The 16,382-nt window shown below is 43.0% G+C and overlaps 1 protein-coding gene across 1 annotated transcript in view; it reads right to left on the bottom strand.

Moving 5' to 3' along the window:
- klhdc8b (kelch domain containing 8B) overlaps positions 1-16,382 on the bottom strand; it is a 57,444-nt gene that overhangs the window by 24,159 nt on the left and 16,903 nt on the right. The window contains exon 2 of the mRNA XM_036533471.1: positions 3,432-3,596. Within this exon, the coding sequence (XP_036389364.1) occupies positions 3,432-3,596 (165 nt within the window). The remainder of the gene's footprint in view (positions 1-3,431; positions 3,597-16,382) is intronic.

Here is a 16,382-nt window from a genome sequence, read left to right as displayed (position 1 = left end):
AGAAGGGAACAATGACAGAGGGGTGGAGCTGGGAGGGACACGGGGAGAGGGGGAGTAATAGAGGGGTTGGAGAGTTGGGGGGACAGTGAGAGAGGAGCAGTGATAGAGGGGCTGGAGAGTTGGGGGGACAGTGAGAGAGTAGGAGCAATAGAGGAGTAGGTGTCAGGGTGAAAGAAACAGAGATGCAAATTGGGAGTAACATAAAAACATATATATAGAAACACAATGGCAGTCCAAAACAGATCTTAATGATGGTTCTAAAAATGGGGTCACACGATCTGTACTGTTATTTCTTCATGAATACAAATGATAATATTATTCATGGAGTGTATTTTTAAACATACGCTTGGCACAATACAAAAAGTGAGGCTGAAAGGAGGAGAGAGAGAGAGAAAGAGAGAGAGAGGCAGAGAGACAGCGGATTTCCAGATGAATGGTGAGAAAATGTCTCTTTTTCTTTGGCTTATCCAACTGAAGGATGCAGAGCCAGTCACCGCTCTGTACCTCCATTGCCTCGGGTCCTCTCAAGAGAACACTTCCACTCCTATTGCATCATTTCAGGCAATAAGATGCTCACCCAACATTAAAGGCGTACTCCCACTATCTGTGTGTGTGTGTGTATATGTGTGTGTATGTGTGTGTAGGTATGCGTGTGTGTGTGTGCTTGAGCTAAATTACCTCTCTCCTTCTCACCTGCGCCTGTAATGACACTGTCGATGTGACGGCTACTCTCTCTCCCTCTCTCTGCTTCACTGTCGCTGCCACAGCAGACTGAGAAGTGTGTGGGCCGGAGCCAGTCTCCTTTGATTTTCATTTTGCACACCGTTGCTCACAGCGTCTGCACTCCTGTGACGTGTCTATGAGTCCCCACCCCCCCTCCTTCCCTGACACACCAACGGCTTCTCCATGCTGGTTATCTGGTTGCTGTCACAGAAAGCCACAGACATCAATGTACCCTGGCTCTCGCCCCCCACCTCCACACGGAGGGGCCCCGGAGTGCACTGTGTGCTTGGGTCGCCGGTCTGACCACTGTCACTCAATAGCACCCTTACCGAGAGAAGGCCGGGCACACGTGGCAGGTGGATGGCGTGTGAGGGGCTGGCGGCCGTCCATCAGTGCAGAAATTAAAAGGGAAAGCGCAGAAAGCACTTCTAAGCAGATGAACTTGGGCATGAACACAAGGCACACCACCCCCATGTCCATGCTTCAGCAGCTCCCAGCTCAGCGGTGGGTTGCCTCGTAACAAAAAAAAAAAAAAAAACCTGGCCAATGACAGCCCCCTCACCCCCTTTTTCCTAAAAAGGGTGTTGAAATGTTGCCAGCGATGGTGCCTCGACCAAGTTAGGCACTGTGAAAAATGTCACATTTACCACACGCCTTCAAATATCATATTTTCCCTGCCAAGAGGGAACATTGAGGAGGCCCAGATTCACTGCGCTTCTGATCCGCTGCCAACTCCAACATCATTTATTTTCCATCAAAAAAAAAAGTAGAAAAGGGAGAAGCTACAAATAGCGGGTTGAATAATTCCTTGTCTGTGACGTACTGGACGCATTCTCTGGCCTGGATGTACCACTGCTCTGCTTAAACATACAACACCAGATCTGCTCAGAAAAAATCAATTACTTACCCTCGGTTTTAAAGATTTACTCCATCATTGTATTCAGGGGTCTGACTGAATCACCTCACAGCTTGCGCGTTACTGTTCTGGACACGCGGCTGCGAGACTAAGACATGAAAAAAGGCTCTTTATCTCCGCCACTGCAGCACTGTGTTGTGGCACAGTTCCAGGCTCTCTCGCGGTGTTGTGCTATACTAAAATACATGCGAACAACATTTGGCTGGCTTATAAAAACACATTTCAGTTGATTAAAATATCACCAATCTCATTTGCTCTGCCACGGGAAAAACACTTTGGATATGTCAGCGCATCAAAAAGCGGCATGCTGAAACCAGGCTCCCCTCCCTTTAGTGTAAACGTGGCAGTGTATTTGAGAGTCTTTAGAGAGCCATATCACCCCCTTTTGCCCTGTGCTGTTACTAAAATATAGGTGCAGACGCCCACTTTGGAGAAGGGGGGTGGGAGGCAATCTGGTGCCCTTTTTATCCAGAACAGCACATCAGAGCCCTCTGGTCAGTGAGCCAATGGCCGCATAGCACATTCATCTCCTTAAATGAAATTATCATCATCAGCACTCATCCCTCACTGCACTGCCTAATGCAATTCCACCACATTAGGCCGGTGCAGACCTGAGAGGTGATATTTCTGTCTCGAGTCCAGCAGGTAATTTCCTCCAATGCAAAAGATTAACTCACGTCCCTGTTAGTGGTGAAAAAGTTAATCCAACTCCTACTTCCTCACTCAAATGATGAAAGAGAGGAGCAGGGATTTCTGCAATCGTATAACAGCGTGCTCTGCAGATGGAGGAAGCGGAGAGAGTGCGACGACGGTGAGGATGACAGTGTATTAACCATGATACTAGAACTACACTTCCCAGCTGATTTAAATACGTATGGTCTCAAAAGAGACATCTGGGCTTGTTTCATGCGAAGCCCGGACTGCATTTCAGACTTTTTGAAAAGCATCACCTTCCCTCATTCCCTGCAATTGTGTGTGGCATGAACTCCTCTGTCAGGGCTGTTCTGCTGTGTGGCAGAGGGGACGCAGATGGTCACAGTTCCATGACCCAGTGTGCAGCTGGGGGTCAGAGCCGACTGCGCTTCTGGGCGATAGGAAAACGACGTAGAAGGAAGGGGGGGGGGGGGGGGGCGCTGCCCCCGTTGGCCCAAACAGCTCTCTCACACATGCGCTGTGTCCGGGGGCCGGCGTCAGCGCTGGCGAACGGGGTGCTCTGACACGTGTAAACAGTGCGGCGACGCCAGGAGCGCCAGAGCGGTGACATGACATGACACGTCCAGCCAGCTGGTGCCGGCGGTCCTACTGCCGCTCCGCTCGGCGAGGCCGGGCCTGCAGGGGGTGACGGTGACGACTGCTGGAAGCAGCAGGCACACCCTGGCTGTGCCACATGTCACACAGCGCCTGCAGCGGCCACTGCTACGTCGTGTGATGTTTACTTTCATGTACCGGGATGGATGCAGAGAATGACTCTGATTCACAGGCCAGCGCTGGTTTCTACATTTTTTTAGGATGCTCCTTAAAACATACATTTTTAAAATTTTTTTTAAAGATTGGTAGTAAGATTCTGCCCATGACAACAGTGATAAAAATCAGGATCAACAGCTAACGGATGTTCATAAACACCTACCTTCACCACAGCACGCAGGACTTACCAACTTACCTCATAATCAAGGACAGAAAACTAGAAGTTAAATAAAGAGGGTGGTGTGGGCTGTTATGGAATAGACTGTTTTTGCATGAACTGTAACCAATGAGTGCTCTGATGAGGCGTTGGCTACAGCAGAGGACCTACCCAGCACGTATATCTTGTTCCCACGCAGGAAGGAGGCGGCGCCGTAGCGGGGAGTGGGCATGGAGGGAAGCGGCTGCCATTGGTCTTTGGCTGGTTCGTAGACGCGCACCAACGCCTGGGGGGTCGTGTCTGTGCCCATGCCCCCCAATGCATACACCTTTCCATCTGACAGAAAGGACAAATGGAGAAAAGGGGGGGGGGGGGGGTGAGATTAAATTCTAGCTTCAGAAAATTTGTACATGGAAAAAAAACCATCCGGTAAAACTGAGGACAGTTAGCACTTTACAGCAGGAGAGAATGCATCTTGTCATTGTCATATGAACTGGCAATTAAAATAGAGACAGACTCACACACATGATTCCAATATATTTTTAGTCTAATGCACAGAAACATGGGAAAGTGTCCTTTCACTCCCATAAGACTTCCTCCACTGACCCACAGAACAGAACTTATATTTTCTGCTTTCAAAAGAATCTGAGACATCTTCTAGAAAAAGAAACAACTATTTCTTCCCCAGTGACCTTACTATTTTCGGTAGTGCATTCTTGAATCTGACCATTCACCCCATCCACTCGCCAAAACAATGCTATCTTTCCCAGGCTCCTTTATAAGCCAGATGCAAAATGTATCCCCAAGACTGAAGTTTTCAAGGAGAAACAAGCACCACCGCAGTGGCATAAAAAAACTGCAAGCTCAGCAAGGGAAGCCACCCTGCAGATAAGATGCAAGTTGCCGCCCAGAGGAAGTGGACTTGCCAACAAACGGCGATGCCAGCGCTAATGACTTTGCTGTACTTGGTGGCTTGCAGTGCCGCAGTGACACGCGAGTGCTTTTCATCTGAAAATGTCAAGAGCGAAGACAAGGAGGCCTCCATAAAGAAAAATACTGGATGGGTGGGGGGGGGCAGATTAATGCCAAGTCAAGCGTCAGTGCCGTTATGGCACTAATCCAGAGCAGCGCTGTCCCGAGCCAGGAAAAGTAAACTGCGGCGGAGGCTAACTTGACTGTCTTCTATCCCTTCACCGCAGTCTCATCCCACCCTATTGTCTCTGTGACAGGGCCCATTCACTCCACAGGAGAAAGCTTATATTATAAATATATCCACACCACAAATCCTTTAGATTCTCTCTACTTTCTTCTCATAAGATAGACACAATAATTTGCCATGTATGAGCTCTCACAAACACTGCATTGCAATCAACATAGGATGTTAGAGTTACACAATTTGAAAAGCTTTAACATGCACGCATTATTTGTAATAAATTCACAGACATGGCAGATACAATGGATGGTTTTGTCCCATTTATGCGGCTGGTGTGACAGCTCTCTCCCCCACTGTCCCTCATTCTGCAGCAAACGGCATAATGGGCTACTAGTGCTGCATGCCTCTCCTCCTTCTCCTGGAGCACTTGAACCTCATCTTGTCCACAAAGCAAAATGGACATGTTCTTAATGTTTTACATTACTTTATATTTTACATGTGTTTGTTATTTCTTTGTACTTTCCACAACCCCATGCTGTTTACTGCCCCCACTCCTCTCATTCTCCCACAGTATCTCTCCTATGCCATCTCACTTGCAATATTCTCTCTCAATTTGTGTAAAATGCAGTTACCATTATCAGATGTAGAGTACGTAGTTTTGCTAATTACACGAAAATACTACATAAACACAATCAATTACAGCATATTGCTGAAAATATGAATTCAGCAACTCTTGCTTCTCCCTGTCTTTCTCTATAGATGATATGTAGACTACAGATTCTCTATAGTGGTATGAAGATGTCTTTCTCTCCCTGTGTTTAAAACAATGTCTGTGCTTCCCCTTATACTTTCAGTTGAGTTTATCTATAGTCACTCCCCTCCTCTCTCTCTCCATCACAGAACCTTCCTCTCTCTATCGCTGAGGTTGTCTCTCTCCCTCTTGCTCTGTCAGCGGACTGAACACACAGCGCTCCATCTGAGCCGAGCTGTCGCTCTGAGCGTTCTTTATTAGCCTGCTATTTAACGGCTGTCAGAGGTCCCTGCTCTCAGTCCGCTGCTGAGGACCTGAATTGGCAAGCACTCACACACACTGAGAAGAAGAGAGAAACAGAGAATGAGAGAGGGGGGAGAGTAGCGGGGGCAAAGAGAGATGAGAAAGAGGAAAGCGAAACAGAGAGAAACAAAGAGGGAGGGAAAGTGGGTTGTTGCACTGACAATATGTCAAGATGCGTCCAATTAATTTCTGTATTTACTTGGTTGTTTGTTCTTTGACAATACACCGTTGTATGTCATGCCAACAATGCATTTGAATTGAAAACATTGAATTGAACCTGTTACCTTTGAAAAAACTCTTTTGTATATTGACCTATTTCTTACCTGTGTACATTGCAATGAAGTAAACTGAATGGATATGTACTGAATTCAGATGAAAACAGAGAGAGGACAAGAGGAGGAAAAGATAGAAAGGGAGAGAGTTACAACTGAAGTGTAACAGGTTCCCTAATGCACGATGCCTCTTCATTCCTTCCGCCTAACTCCACCTCCCACACCCCTGAGCTGAAGTGCCTCTTCAGCGATTCGGCGACTCCCCCCTTCATTGCTACTTGTCTCTGAGCAGAATTTCAATACATCCTGCTGCTGCTTTGTGCTTCTTCCTTCCCGGCAGGCAGAAGCTTCCCACTGTACCACCTTATTAAAAGTAATTAAAATGCACAGATGATGGAACGTCACACAAAGCAGAAACTGAGGGGACAGCATAAACTCTGTCCAAACTCTAGGAAATAAAGAACATTGTAGGGGGTCACTTATGAGACTGTCAGGTAAGCATAAATGTTTTGCATCTGTACAAAGAGAAATTAAAAAAGAAATGGAAAATAAAATGAATGTAGCAAGGTAACTGCCAACAACGGTTATGTAAACTTACTTCTAATGCAACATAAACACACCTCGATCCTTAAACATAAACCTGACATGTTAAAATAAAAGTCAGACAGGCTCTTGAATCCCAGCCTCAAAAAAAAAAAAAACTCCATACACAGACGTGCCACACACCCCTCCACGCTTCCACACCCTGCTAAGAAACATCTTTTCAACCTCATGACCTCATTATTGTCTCATGTCCTATGTAAAAAAAAAATGGGTGCAGACAAAGCCCAACATCCAGCCCAGACAGCGGATTGTTTTAAAAAATCAGCATATGTTTCCCACTTCAGTATTTTGTAGATTTAGGAGCTCTTTGATGTAGCAGAGGTTATGAGAGGAAGACAACTCCCAGTTTGAGGACAAACTGCCCTCAGCCATGTACCTGACTGGATTCAGATAAAACGCAGTGGGATGAAATAGTTCTTAAATCCAACATCTCCTTATCCCAGGGGTCTGAAATAATGTGCTTTGTTGGAGAGGGTCTTCTTTAAAGTATATGAGTTGTATTTCACACACATAATGATGTAATGAAGACTCAGCACAGGGTTTGTGGCTGCACCGTGTTTCCTAAAAAGCTGGTGCCACATGGCATGAAATAGCCTGTGCGTCCCAACCCCCCACGCTCCGTGCCCCCTGTGGATTTCTGAGAGTAGTTACGTAACACCTGGACAGCTGTCTGGGCCCGTGCTGCGCAGCATCTGCTGCGGGACCCCGGGGGGGTGGAAGGGGGCGGCTCTGCTGCGAGGGAAGGCAGGGCCGCGGCCTCATGGGGACCGCGCCTCCCACACCCCACCTCTGGAATCGGAACTCTCCTGAGGTTCCGGAGCGGAATCCAAAAGAATCACTTCTAATTAGGGTAACTCCACTCTGATCTCTGCCCGTTTCCCCTGGAGACACCATGGCAACGAAAATGCGTGTAAAGGAAATGAAAAGAGAGGATCGCACACACTCACGCACATACACGCACACAGACACACGCGCGCACACCAAATTATAACTCTTCCTTCCCACACATCAACACACTTATTACAGCCTGGACCCCTACTGCTTGTTACCTTTACGGACACATTGGCAATCACACATATTGTCCCAATTTTATTCACTTATTCTTTTCTTTAAAGAAAATAAAGACTTTGGTGGTTCGTTTTAAATTCAGAGAAAAACAAAACACATTCTAATGACTTCAGACTACTGAGCTCTCCACAGGTCCTCTATTGCACTTTTGAGCCACTGCAATTTGAGGAACTGAAGCACAGAGGGGAATCTTCTGATAGAACAACAGAGAAGGAGATTTAGTGAATTCTAAATGAAGTGTGAAGCAGGCACACCGAACAAAAAGTACTGCAAGTACACAAAAACCATAACCCCCGTAAACTGTCCATTATATTCGGTGGGCAAATCAGAGGGTGGTCTTTATGCTACTTCCATGTCCTGGCCCTTAATTGTTGCAAATTTTTTGAAGGGATCTGTTTGGCTGGAGTGTGACTAGTACTGTTGAAGCATGGTGGAGGGCCCAAAATGCCTCTTTTTAATGTCTCAAAGCAAAGCAAGGCTTCTAAATATGGAAAGTTTTGCATCTTAATGCAGGGCACTCATTGTAAAAGGATGACTATTCAATATGAGACTTTTTAAAAGAGTCATCTTGACATGAGACAGTTAACATCAATAGAAAAACAAATAAATGACAAAACTAAATAAAGATCTAAATAAATGTTTTTCTCTGAAATGTCTGAAGTGACAATACACATTGATCAAGGGACAAGGCTTCCACATTCCACATTTACCAAAAAAAAAATCAAACACTAAACACTAGGAGCACTCACTTTAATTTTTTTTTTTCAGTGGAATGAAAAATGTATCCATTCAATTAAAATATAATTGATAGGGGTTCAACAGACTGTGGTTGAGTTATTTTTAATGCTTTTCCCCCTGTATGCAACCCTGGAATAACCACAAATAATACACAATTCACTAGGCTCATCTCACCGTGACAACTTCTGCACTCATGCAGGTGCACTGAGGATGTTAGCCTCTGATACACATAGCAGTGCACGCAACAGCTATTCTTCACACTACAAGTCACACAGCGCACCACAGTGGAGTGGGCACTCATTGGAGGATAGGTGCTATGCCACTGATGTCATCCAAACAACTCACAAGCACCTGGCGAATCACAGGATGCCTGAGAGCAGTGAGACGAGTAACGCCTGATATAGCACCCCCTATCCCCTGCCAAACCATTTTGTTCTGCCGCTGTGGGGAGTAACGCATCATTGACTGATGATACAAATGGGATCAAACCCACAGCAGGGACTGAACACAGCACTGAGGCAGAGTGGTGCAGACCAAAAACCAGAAGTCACCATGTTCACCATAGTTCACAATCTCCAGAAATGGTCAGAAAATCATGTCAGCAGAGCTCAGAGTCTGAAAGTGTCCTACAGAACATTTCCTTTTTTAGTGATGAAATTTCCATCAGACCCTGACAGAGGCACTGTAGGGCACATCTCATTCTTAGATACCATGATAGCTTCCTTTCATTCACTTGTGTTGCTGATTTTATATGAATTGCAAGGGTTTTCTAATGTAAAGTGTATGCTTAAATCTTACATAGTTACAATACTTTTTTTCCTGTAAGACAATGCATTCTCTCAAATTATTTTTCCTCATATATGCGCTCTTCAATATTCTGGAAAATATTCTATATGTAGATATATGCTGAGCAAGCTCAGCATTCACACAAACAAATGTATTGTGACTTCCTTTGCATAATTTAATGATCTCCTCCTCTATGCCCAAGGTAATTAAGATGGAGTTGCAATCACAGAGTTCAGTTTCTGACCGACCTTTTCAACCCCCGCTGTCAGCATCTGCATAATGTAATCACAAACCATTGACATTTAAGTTCACAGCTAATGTAGCAAAAAAGTAAGCAAACACATCACATGTATTAAAGAGAATTTACAAATGCTCAGCGTAATGCATGAGTAAAATTAGGGTAATGACTATAAACAAGCTGAGATGAGGTATGAACAATTAGAAAGCTATTCTGCACAGAAAAAAATACTTCAAGAAGAGCGAAGTGAATAAGCATCTTTTTCCACTCTATTTATGCACAGTTGGATGAAGCTGTTTACATAAACTGAATAAAACTGATGCTGAAACACTGAAAGGATAGATTGCTGACCTGCAGGCAAAAGTGCAACAGATTTACTGACATTCAGTTTGCTGATTGTCAGTAAATCTTTTGACTAGCTCTTTATCCTCATTTTGAGCCTTGAACTTAAGAGATGCAATCTGATGATACTAAAGAGAAAAAAGGCTGAAATATGAACAACAGGAAAGGGGAAGACTATTCATTCTTAAATAGAAATAAGATTCAATCATGGGAATCACAATGGCCCACAAAACTGTTCATATCTGACACAAATTAGTCCTTAGCCTGTGGGCAGACACCCACCAGTATGGAAATTACAGAATAGGAACATTCTCAAACTTTTGAAAGATTACAGAATATTGGACAAATATCAAATCAATATAACATGAAGAAACAGAAGGACACATAGTATATATGTTTACTAGTACTGAGTTGGAAATCAATTTAGGTGGTCGTGTATTGTATAAAAAAAGATTCAAGAATGCTTAATGAGCAAGTATGGATGTCAGTTAAAGGATAATTGTAAATTAAACTTGTGGATGATTTTTTCTGGAGACTGGAATTCAAAATCAAATCAGTAATCTCTCAGAGCTTAACCTTTAACCTTGTGACTTGAAAATCTTGAAAACTTGAAAAGGTTTTGGGGCCAGTGAGAACATTTGTACCTTACTTTCCTGTCATGCTTCCTCAAAGGGCAAAGCACAACAGGCCATGTTACAGAGTAACAACCACCATCCATGGAATCACAGTAACACAGAGCTATATGAGGAATTGGACTGAGGGAAAAAAAAATTGAGAAAAAAAGATAAAATTGACACTGTAGATGTTGCATGACGTCCAGTGTATCTAGCTATCAGATAAAGAACAGATAGAATATTTTTCCCCAGATTCTAATGTCTGGGAATAGTTCTAAAGGTGGTTATAAGAGTGAGTAACCATACCACCTTTAGTCATCTTCAGACAGGTTGGTACTGTATATGCAGACAGACCACCAAGGGAGCTGCTGGAAAAATGTATTCGTTAGTACGCTCTTCCTTCCTAACCAAATAAATCTAATGCCCAGGGCAGTAATGAGGACACTATGCTGTAAGGTGCCATGTTAGATATGAAGCATTTATATCTCAATGTCTGTGTCTCAGACAATACACAAACAAAGCAACAACAGTCCTCTAACCAAATAAAAACCAAACAAAGACAAAATGCTTACATATCAAAGTGGTACCTCAGGAAAATTATGCAATATTCACCTGTTCACATCCACCCTTCATTATTTATGATTTTGCATCACTGAAATTTCCATACCTTGCTGAAGATCTCAGATTGCCTTGAATGTATTCTGATCTTTTTTAAAAAAATATTTTCCACCTCAGCACTGAAACACACAAAGAAAGTAAATATTCCTTTCTCTGAACCAACTCAAACACTTCTCACAATTCTGACATTTTAAAAACTGGTTAACTAATGGCACCCAGAACTAACATTGGCCACCCTTATTATAGATGTACATATAATTAGCTGAAATGCCTGAAAAGTTGTCAAATGGACAGACTACAAAATACAGGGATGGACAAAATGTACACAGACATTTGGAAAGGATCTGTTTCTAATTAACCACATTAAAGACCACAAATGTCAAATTAAAGACCACATACAGTTTGAAAACCTGCTGTGAAAACAAGCAAGCTAAAAAGATGCAGTTCACTAGGATATCAGAAGAGACAGGGAGATGGACGGAAGGGAAGAGCCAGACAGGCAGCGAGATTGTGTGGGTTTGTTTGTCAAACACAGGCCTAGATACAAACCTGGAGTGACAGTCTGTCTACACCAAGAGCAGAAACCGTAGAATGTGTGCACGCACGCACACACATACACACATTCACATCACACTGCACATTAACCATCAGGTCTACACATGTCAAATTCCCAGTTTTCAAAACAGCTTCTGAACAGCGCAGCTTGCTTGGCGCTCATGATGTCTGCAAGTAATGCTTAGTCATGATGTGTCTGGGATTTATGAACAGCAGGACAAGAGTGGAAAGTACACTCGTGAAAACACCAAACCAACAACACTGCATGTTTTAAATTTCAAGTTTAAATGTAGCTCTTCAGAATAATTTATCTCTTAGGGATAAAAACAGAGATGTAATACTGGAGCAATCAGGACAAACCATTATCAATCAAGGAGGTTAAATACCAAGGGTATCTCTTTCTTCACTTGTTGCTAGTAATAATCACACCCAATTTGGCAAGAATATTAGCAAGAGCAAGAGTACATGATCCAGGCGAGGTCCAGGGGTGCTCTGTTGGATTCATGTCATGTGAAATATTTTGTGTAAAATAAGGTGAAATACATGAGGCCAGAATATGTCTGCTATGCAGTCAAGGGGCCATCAATATCTGCGACCTCCACCTGCAGTGTGTTTCAGCCCATAGCTGAACACCACAATCTCCAAACCGGTCTACTGGTGCTATGGAACGTGGACACTACTTTCTGCAATGTCTGCGGTATTTCCTCCCCCCTCCACTGTGCCAGAACAGATTGAGCTGTGACTTACTGAAAATGACATTGCGCCAATTTGCTTTGGGTCAGTTCCAGTTTAGTTAGCATGATGATCAGTTTCCACATTTGAATGTCTACAATCCATTTATGGTGTGTTACCAATCTGAGAGTGACAGAGATTAATTTTTTAAATTTGGAAATTTTTTAAAATTTGTTAAAAATAAATGAATCCAATAAAGGATGCTAATTATTTATGAATATTGGAGGAAATACTGGAATTAACTGTTCTGAATTTCAGTACATCACCTTTCAGTACACATGTGATTACTAAAGAATGCAGGTGTAGTCCCCTTGGCAACCCACTCTATGGCCCTTTTATTCTTTTCTTTCTCTAATAATTCCTCATAAACCCCAGACTGACATACTGGACATCTGTTACCAGTGATTCGGTTTACAGTAATAGAGACAGCCATTTCAGAGAGCATGATGATCCACTCACAGCCCTGATCACTGACAAAGCAAATGTTCTGTGGGTGGATGTTTATTTTGGGGGTCCATACTAATTGGAAGCCTCATTAACTTACTTATTGGTAGTACACAGTGTTACGAGACAGTATAGTTCCACTGAAGCAGAAAAGGCCAGATATCTTCAATTCACCAAATGGAAGTGTGATGGAGGAATTTCTGTTATTCTATTTTTGCTTGGATTGCAAACAGTTTTGTTGATTAAGGTACAAGCAAACAGTTACAAATACGTGATAATGACTATTGAAGTCTGGATAAAACAACCCCTCTTGCGCTGTGTCCGGACTTCCACTCCCATCAGCATTTTTGCAAAAACCTGGACCAACCCATCAAAGTTGTTAATGTTGAATTACACACACCATGATGCGCATAAAAACAACTAACCAGCTCTTCCTTTTTGGTTGCACTCGGTGTCAGCACTTTCAGCTCTCCTGCTTGGTGGCAACCCCATAAACCCAAGAGGAGCAAGTCCAAGTTCAACACAAACATCATTGTGCAGATGAGCAACACAGAGCTTTACCTGTGTCGATGAGCAGTGTAGTCTTCCAGCTCAAAGACAGGCAGCATGTTGAAGGAATGACTGTCATTTGCAGGTAGCAGGGAGCATTAATCTAATATACTCTAGGTGTAATATATGTCACGGCTGTCACCCTATGCATTCTGGGTAGCTTATGCCTTCTGTCATCAATAGATTAAAAAGGGAACTTATTTTGATGGGAAGAGGGAAAACAGAAGCCGCAATCAAGAGAATGCAGCCTTTGGAAATGGTCTCACACCTCCTTAGGTAATCCAATTCTGTGAAAAACCCGGTCACACCTGGGACTATAAAAAGTCATTTCCACTCAGGTGATTGGAACTGCACTGCAGATGTCCAAGACCTTGGGCAGGTGAAGAATCTGCATTCAGTGATAAAAGTGGGTCCATTTGCAGAGGCCCTCTTTGATTCCCTTGGCAGGAAATTAATATAACAAAAGGTTATACCATTCAAAGTGCTGTCGGCGCTCTCTTTCATTGGACTGCAAAACAAATCGCAGGCATTGTCTCTTTGGCTTTTCACAGCCTCCTCATCATGACAGGGGCATTAACAGTACAGCTTTCAAGTGAATGAGGCACTAGCCAGACTTGTAGCAGGCAGCCAATTTGATGTCTTTTGTATCCTTGAGTGCTTTTGGAGCTGAAAGGACAGGGTGTTTTGCGGAAGAGAGAATACAACCAAACTGAAACCAGGAAGGAGATCAGAGAGTGGTGGACAAATGAATAAACAAACATGATTGCACAAGTAAAGGCAGGCACACACACACACACACACCTCCCACTACCCTACAGACATAAAAGCCAGACTTACAAATTTTCACCTCCAAAGACAATGCTTTATCTAATTATGGTGACTTATTATGCAATTAGTGTGAAATGTGAGTTTTTTCTTTTTCTTTTAAATGTTCTACTTTTTAATGACTGTTTCCATGGTGCCTTCAAGTGGAAGTACTTTCATAATCAAACCCACTTAATTTCAACTCACATGTATAAGCCCAAGCACTGTAATTAAGTCCATCTCTGAGTTGTTTTCACATTTTTATTTGTTCTTATTTAAGTGGATGTTTTTATGTACGAGTAAGATTGCAATTAAATAGATTATTTTGTTTTCTTTACAAAATACATTGTAGAAGCATCCAATTAGACAAATAAGCTTTGACAGTTAAGGAAAAAAACAGCTGAACAATACTTTAACATACTTTAAGATCTCATGTTTGTCACACTCAGCTCATATAACTTAAATTCTTCTAAAAATAATTTACTGTCTACGTCTATGCAAATGTAATCCTGTTATAATCAAATTCAATATAATATCCCCTAATTAGTACAGAAATGGGAACATCAACTTGGCTTTTCTTTATGTAAAGTTGGGACTGGATATTGATTAGGGGCCATGGCCAATAAGCCATCCTTCTCATACCTGTAGACAAAAGAACAGGATAGAAAGGCTTTACGTTACCCCACTGTTCCATAGATGATGCTGTCTACCTTGTGGTGAACAAATTAGCACAGACACTAACTTGGCCTGTGGCACTGAGAACTGAATTCACAAAAACACTATATGGAGCCTGAATGAGGACTGCAGGAAAAAAGTCATAGTGGTTGTAGTATTTGCAGTTGTCCCTGGATATACCATACATGTCGCACTCATTGAACTTGAAAAGCCCAGTGGATACATACTAAGGCATTATTGAGCTCTGACCTTAGTTTTGCTATTACAGGATGGGAAAACATAACTGAAACTCAGCTTCACTGTTTCCATGCACATTTTTTTTCGATCTGTCGGATCTTCGTGCAGACTTTTCTCCGCCTTGAAGATGACGGTCGATGAAACTCAGCAGGAGGGGGAAGAGGTCACACAACGCGCAGATAATATCGTCAGCTGGTGGGCAGAGGTCTCTTGTTATGGAGACAAAAGTGGTCTAAATGTGGAACAGAGGGCTTTCAGGCAGGCCCCGCTGACGCTGCCTTCTGGGGGACATCATTAAAATGGCAGCCGCTTTGAGGCTGGGTGAAGCTCAGCAATTACCAAAGAAACTAATCGAAACAGCTTGCATTGCTAGAAACAAGGAACTGAAGTGGACATACTCCCATCGCGGTCTACAATTACAACACTGCACTAAATGTTTTCATATAAAGTAGCTAGAAGACTGAAGATCAATTTGCAAACAATCTCCTGACTGATTTAATCGCTGTACTTACACATCATATTGTACTTTATAGTTGGTGGGTGGGTGGCTAAAAGCGATGCACTGCTGTTCTTGAAAAACAAATATTTCTCCTGTTGGGAAAACCAGGTTAAATAAAGGATAATTGCCAAAACCCCATCAACAACAGTTCCATCATTATTTACAACCCATCCCTAATTTATGTTAGATTTAGATTTATGAATATGGCTGACCTTTGTGTGACAGCAGCAATAATTAATTACCACAGAGATAGTGCTCATTCCCACCTCTGCTTAACACCCTGTCTGCATAAAGAGTTCCAGTAATGGCCGATTTCTATGAATATTCATGAGTAAGCAGGTTTCAGATGTATTTTGGTCCTGCATGATTGGCTGCCTCAAAGATTCAGTGTCATTACAATCAGAAAGAAACAAGTTTCAGTCTTACTGATAAATATTGTCAGCACCTGCCTTCACCAAAGCCAGTTGGAGTTAAACAATACAGGAATACAAACACAAAAAACAAGCATTACATAATCAAAATACTTGCTATACTGAAAAATTACAGCTACTGAAACAGACAGCTGGGTTTCTCTCAATACGGGGAGTTTTAACACCATATTGACTTCATTATTGCCACAAGAACACATCCACAGAGGGGAGGGGTTCAGTTACGTTCATTATCTCCACTGACTTCAGGACCCCTGTGATGGTTTTAATAACAAATGGTGTTTGTGGACTAGATTCCACACACCAATTAAAAGGCACACTATATATAGACCCTGGGTTGGGGGGTGGGGGGCAGGGAGCTGCATGTGAAGCATGTGCAGCTGTGTGTACTGTTGGAAGAGTTCCCTCCCACACAAAAGCTCACTGCAGAATGAACTGGCAGCTACATGAGGTGCACATGGATGCTGGTGCTCTCACTCCAGAGACCCACAATGCAAGCCGCTCGCTGGAGCCTGAGGGCAAAGCAGGTCCCCAAAATGAGGGAGAGACGGAGTGAGATTCACCCACAGAAATCTGGGTCACACTTCATTTGAAGAGTAGCACTGATTTTATAAGATGCCGGAATGCAGCCTACGTGATGCCTATGTAACAACTGCATAATGCCCTGTGAGACTTTAATCACACCTGACATAAGAATTCACCAATATTCCTAA

The sequence above is a fragment of the Megalops cyprinoides genome, chromosome 7 (assembly GCF_013368585.1).
Source record: "Megalops cyprinoides isolate fMegCyp1 chromosome 7, fMegCyp1.pri, whole genome shotgun sequence".
In the NCBI taxonomy this organism is placed as follows: Eukaryota; Metazoa; Chordata; class Actinopteri; order Elopiformes; family Megalopidae; genus Megalops; species Megalops cyprinoides.
This window is presented reverse-complemented; position numbering and strand designations above follow the sequence as displayed.